This window comes from Acanthopagrus latus, chromosome 20 (assembly GCF_904848185.1).
Source record: "Acanthopagrus latus isolate v.2019 chromosome 20, fAcaLat1.1, whole genome shotgun sequence".
NCBI lineage: Eukaryota > Metazoa > Chordata > Actinopteri > Spariformes > Sparidae > Acanthopagrus > Acanthopagrus latus.
Window position 1 is genome coordinate 15,492,856 of NC_051058.1, and position 6,000 is coordinate 15,498,855.

General features: G+C 45.1%; 1 protein-coding gene across 1 annotated transcript in view; it reads right to left on the reverse strand.

The window, feature by feature from the left end:
• The window catches only part of LOC119010189 (A disintegrin and metalloproteinase with thrombospondin motifs 14), a 44,346-nt gene extending 39,173 nt beyond the window's left edge, over positions 1-5,173 (reverse strand). The window contains exons 1-2 of the mRNA XM_037082154.1: positions 5,042-5,173; positions 4,134-4,579 (exon numbers count right to left, since the gene is read on the reverse strand). Of these exons, the coding sequence (XP_036938049.1) occupies positions 4,134-4,579; positions 5,042-5,120 (525 nt within the window). The 5' untranslated portion in view covers positions 5,121-5,173. The remainder of the gene's footprint in view (positions 1-4,133; positions 4,580-5,041) is intronic.
• Positions 5,174-6,000: the final 827 nt, after the last annotated feature.

Sequence of the window (6,000 nt, forward strand, 5' to 3'; positions counted from 1 at the left end):
CATTGTGAGGACAGACGGTGCGGTGCATCTCAGAGATACGGCCCACATGCTGCGACCCAAGTGCCTGATTCATGTTTTTATCCCTTTCAGACGGGGTGCTTTCATCAGACGTGATCTCGTCCGTGTCCCTCCACATCAAGTAGGCATTTTAGACTAAATATTTTGCCCGCAAGCTGTCGGGCTCACCTTCAAACGCTCCCCAAGCCCACCCTGCATGCACGGACAGGTCTATGTTTATGTTGGATCTGATGCAAGGAAATGCATGGACAGTAATCCCTAGAGCCTGACTGCAGCCTTCTAAAGGCTGTAGGTGCGCCGATCATGAGGAAAACATGCATCAAGTGGTATCTATTCATGCGGATCGCCGCCGCCACCGCAGTTCCATACAGGATGAAATGCAACGTTGTTTGACATGCTCAAAGCTTTGAAATCTGACATTTGAAACAGTCAGTCAGCAGCATGTCTCTGCAGACGGAGTTTCACAGAATCCGCGTAACAGATAATCTCAAACTTTGGGTCTTATCTATAGACGCAGGCTACATTTCAGTGTCTAGACATCCAATAAACCAAAATTTACAGTGAAGCTGTCAGCTGTCTCTGGCTTTAATAGCAGTTGCTTCTGCTATTCACGGATGCGACACAGCCTGTTATGTTGAGTTTTATGTTTACATGAACAGATACACGTATCAGTCTTTCCCACACATCTACCGTACATCCAACAAAAAGCCATCCGGTGTCATTTCAAGACCAAATAATAATAAGTCGCTTTTTCTTCCACTAGTGTTTCTGACAGGCTGGAATACGACACTGAAGTTCGACGTCATTTGAAAAGAAAAAGAAGAAAAAAGTCAAACTTCGATGTTGACGCGAATGCTATTTACAGGTCAGAAACAGGTGATTACATTGACTCTGACACACCATAAAAGTGGTGTCAGAGCCTCATGGGAGCCGTAGTTGTTGAATAATGACAAAATTACAGGTCTTATCGTGCAAGCTAGGCTAATTACGAATGACAAGGTGCTGAAGGTTTACCATCCACACCAGATGTATCGCATCTAAGCTTCTCATGATCAGTATGAGAGATGTCATCTGCAAGGATTCATGCTGAACACTGAAAGCTAGCGGAGCGAAAAGCCAGTGGAGGGAAAGAGAAGAGGACGGCAGAACAGAAAGGAAGGAAAATAACCCAACGGGCGATAGGACAAGAGAAGCTGGAAGAACGGAAGATAGCAAAAGGAAACCCGGCAGAACGGCAGCTGGAAATCAGAAAATCAGAGACACCTGCTAGATGTATGCTCTCTGCGGCTCTTAATAACTGTACTGCTTTCTATATCAGGGTTTTCTTTAAAATCAAATAACACTGTGATAAAGACTGTCATCGTCGGCGTGCCTGGGCTCATAACAAACAATGCCTTTCATGCCCAGCGTGCAGCACTGTGCTGCATAGTGCCGCTGTGTCACTGTTCGCCCTGGGTCACCGAGGGGCACACACAAGTCGCCTTTCAGGAAATTACTTTGTGATTAGAGAACACAGCGCGGCATTGTCCGCACACTCGCATCAAGAGAGGCGAAAATAACCCCGCGACATCTTCGGCACGGTTCTGTTGCACTAATGCATAAAGACTGTGAGGTGGTGACACGTGGACTGCCTCTTTGTGTCGCGCTGATGTCAACGCAGAGAGCCGATCTTTCCTAACAAACAACTCGAGAAAGCGGGGAGATTTAATCGCAGGCTTGTGGAAATTCTAGAGGAGTCAAGATTGTGATCATTTCAAAATATGACTCAAAAGAGGGTGTGGGTTCGTTCCTGTCCCACTCGGAGGGCATCAAAAGCTCCCAGCTCAGAAGGCCATCTTCCAACTAAGAGCAGCTCGGGAGTAGCTTTGCTCCGGTCAACCTGCTAATTAACCCTACTTTGCCTGACCGCAAACACCCATTAAGTGGCTCTCCTCACCTCCGGTCCCTCTGTCGCATGACAATGCAGCTGAGGACACCAGATGACTGGTGTCAGAGCAGAGAGACAAATAGATTGGTGGTGACGGAGGCGACACACAGGTTTGTTGTGATTGTGGCCCTTGAGTAGATTTTTTTTTACCTTGATAGACCTCAAATACCATCAGCGAAAGCACGCCAAGACTGAGGATGCTTAAAACAGCTGTCTAAAGAGATATTCCACCCAAAAAAGTGCAACTCAGAGCAGATGGCTGTTAAATGTTTGTAGTTTGCTTGGATTTACCTCTTCAGGCGACAGGTGTTTGTGGTAAGTGGACAATCAGACTGTCTGTCCCACATCTGAGTCAGGTATTTACTGTCACAGAACATTGCCAATAATGTCCCGAGGCGTGCTTTGTGGCAGGTAGTGTAACAAATGTTTTGCGCAGCAGTAACACCCGCGCATGTATTGATGAACTGATGAACCGCAGGCAGCCTGGAATTCTTCCCAGTTTATTCTGTCTATGAACCATTCCAGCACCTGCAGGCACATGAAGTGAAAAATATGCAAGACGGCCCCAAAACTCTGTTGGAGTACGCAGAGTCTCCACGCGACCTTCACAATTTTTTTTTTACTTTCTTCTGTTTAACCAGAATCAGCACCACTGTGTCTATCTGTCTGCTCATATGTTCCAATCACTCATATTTTGGCAAAATAAACGGCAACACAGGGTTTCCATTTTGGATCCGATTCCAGGTTGGTGAAAACCCTGCCGAATGCTAAACACAACGACATTGTCTCCTCACAGCTGGTTCCTGATGCACCAAATGTCGCTAAATTTGGCAATTAGCTGTTGAAGATAGTGGCAGCTAAGGAGCCTGATGGAGCCTGGTTTGGACAAAAAGCCGAGTCAAAGAGAGAAAATTAGCATTGAAATTGCTGTGGTGCATCTGCCAGGTGGGCAGGAGACGGGCCTCACTATCAACTTGGACTCTTCCCCCCCCCGATGGGTTTGTTTGCTCAGGATGTAGCAGTGCACGCTTCTTTGCAAGCTTCACGACCTTCTCTGAGGACATGTTGTTTTCCAATAATTTGTGTATTTTACCTCATTTATGTGCATGGAAAGTGATATTCTGCCTTGTAAAACAGTTGTTTTTTTTTTTAATGAAAGGGTTTCCGCTGAGAAGCCTCAAGGAAGTCAGACGATGAGGTACGAAGATTGGACCGAGACCACGTCGAGTTGTGTTTGCTTAATGGATCTTGCACGAGATGTCCTTTAAGGCAACAGGAGTTTCTGGCCAATGTGACTTTTTTGAACTATCGTTTTTTAGGTATTCAAATGAATATTTCTGTTTTCAGTTGCAGTTTGGTTGGGTTTAGGCAACAACACCACTGTGGTTCAGTTTGGGGAAAGATTGTGGTTTGGATCAAAGTAAATAAGTCAACATATACACTTGATTTCACATGGGACGCGGACAGCAATGATCATGAAAATAAAACTCACCTCTGGAGTTAGAAGTAACGAGACACCAGACGTGAGCCGACGAGAACGCAAATCAGGCACGACACACTCAAGGTGATGCATCCCCAGGTGACATACCAACTTTTTAGGGAATTCAGAATGATGAATGCCGAATGAAGTGTTGTGTGTGTTTTTTTTTTTTTTGTGCTGGATTCAAATGTAGCATCCTGACTCTATTGCTCCATCTCTGTCTCAATTCTCACGCACAACCATTTGACCTTGATCAGACCCGCTTGATTCTCATCCAGCCATCAGTGGCCTGAAAAAAACCCCCGTGACGGAAGAGCAGCATCCTGACACTCGGACTGCTGCATGTGTCTGCTAGGGATGAGAGGAACACTTTGGCAAGAAATATGAAGGTTTGGAAGATAAAGAGCATATGGATCATGAAATCACGATGCAGGAGTGGCTTGAGACGTCTCTACAGAAGCTTTCATACTACATACAGCCACCTCTCAGGTCTACACAGGGGTTTAGCTGATCTAGGATGAAGTATTGCTTTATCTATGTCTTATGTAAGAATCTGATGCAAGCCCAAGTTCAGGTGAGAAAAATGTGTGAAATGGCAATCGTGAAGGAAAAAGAAATGCATGCCAGCCCGTGAGCCTCCAAAGTCTTTTCCCTCTGCTAAATCTCCCTCCATCGCTCTAATATTCCAAGCATGCATTGGCGACTTACCAGTCCGTCACAGTTGCTGATAGCCACGGAGGCCTCCGGCATGTCACTCACATCTCCAGTGAAAACACAGTCCCCGTGGATACGCTCCTTGGCCTTTTCCACAAAGTCCTCCTGCCACTCCACAAAAGCCCCCGGGGCCACCAGCCTCCTGTTGGCCCTCAAGCGGAGGTGCAGTTCTTTCCCAAACACGGTGACATTGAAAAACAAGTGCTGAGCCGAGGCAGGGGTGACCGAGGGCATCACGGGGGCACCGCGGGCCACCCTTCTTCTGCTGCCAAAGGTTGAGGAGGCATCAGCAGCAGCAGCGGCGGCGGCTCCACCAGCAGCAGCAGCACCACCTTTACTTCCACTTCCAGCAGAGACCACGTGAGAAATGTACCGGCCATGGGAGTCTGTGCTGAATGGCACGATAAGACCATATTCACTTAACTTTCCAGAGAGTTTTTCTGATGGGACAGATAGTGTCAAGTGAGAATCACATTCACAGAGCTGTGGCAAGTTCCAGTGGAGAAAGACTACGAAGGGAGGCGAGCTGAACTACTGAAAAAGGGCAGAACTTCACTTTATTTCATGCACATCATCATATAAAGCACACAGAGATGCCTCAGGATGTCTTTACGCCATTTATTGGTAAAGATAGTGTGGACATCCAGCAGCTCAAACAAACTGTATTGACTTCTATCCTGGCTGTCAGACTCATCATTGATTATTTCGGGTCAACACACTAACATTATGTGACTTATCAATAAATAAATAAAAAAAATAAATTAAAAAAACAGGCAATGAATTTTTTTAATCATCATTACTTTCCTACATTCTGGCTTTTAAAGGTGCATTTTTCTTTACATGTTGCAAAAGCAAAGAAAGAAGAAAGAAAAAGAGGGGAGGAGAATAAATGGATAACTCACCATGTGTTTCTGCAGCGAGAATATGATCCAAAAATACGTGACTGAGTGAAAAGCACATCAATAAATACATACAATCCATAGCGAGGGCTTTCTTTTCTTTTCTTTTTTTTTTTTTTGTAGTGTGAGAGCTGCCACTTCAGCGCTGAGTTTTCCTTTCTGTTGTAAACTTTTTTTCCTTCCTCATGAACAAAAAAAAAAAAGAAAAGAAAAAGAAAAAGAAAAGAAAAGAAAAGAAAAAAGGAAAACGCACAAATGCAGGAGAAAACGTCCTCAGAGTTGAGCTCCAGCGAAGCAGCCGGGCATTTCTTTCTTTCTTTCTTTCTTTCTCTCTTTCTTTTTTCTTAGACGCCAAACTGACGGATATTCACAAGTCGCTTCCAATCTTTTGGCCCGCGCTGAACTGCATAGACCAAGACTGCCCCATCCATTTAGGGAGCCAAGAAGGGGGAATATCTGGGGTGCTGTGATGACGACAACTCCCCCGGTAAAGAACCGGGACGGTTTGGAGAGGTAGCCCACTTTTTTTTTCTCCTTCTCCTTCTTCTTCTTCTTCCTTTCCTTCCTCAGATAACTTCTTTTTTTTTTTTTTTTTTAAAGGAGAGCGAGTTTACGCACGCCTACGCTGAGGAGGAAAAAAAAAAAGAAAAGAAAAAAGAAAAGAAAAGTCGGAAGAGTTCAGATAAAGTGTGCTGGAGACAGAGTGTCCCGGTGGTGAAACATCTGCCGTCCAGTCGTGCACCATTACGCACCAATGGTTCGGGCTGCGGGACTCTCAACTGCTCAACTTGAAGCCGCTGCCAGCCAACAGTGGGAGCGCCTTCTCCCCGCGAGACAGCCACATATTTAGTCAAGCGACTTTTTTTTTTTTTTTTTTTAAATTTTTTTTCTCCTCAACTCAAAGAAGAAACTGTTACATCATCATATCCTGCAATAAATAATTAAATAAATAAATAATGCCC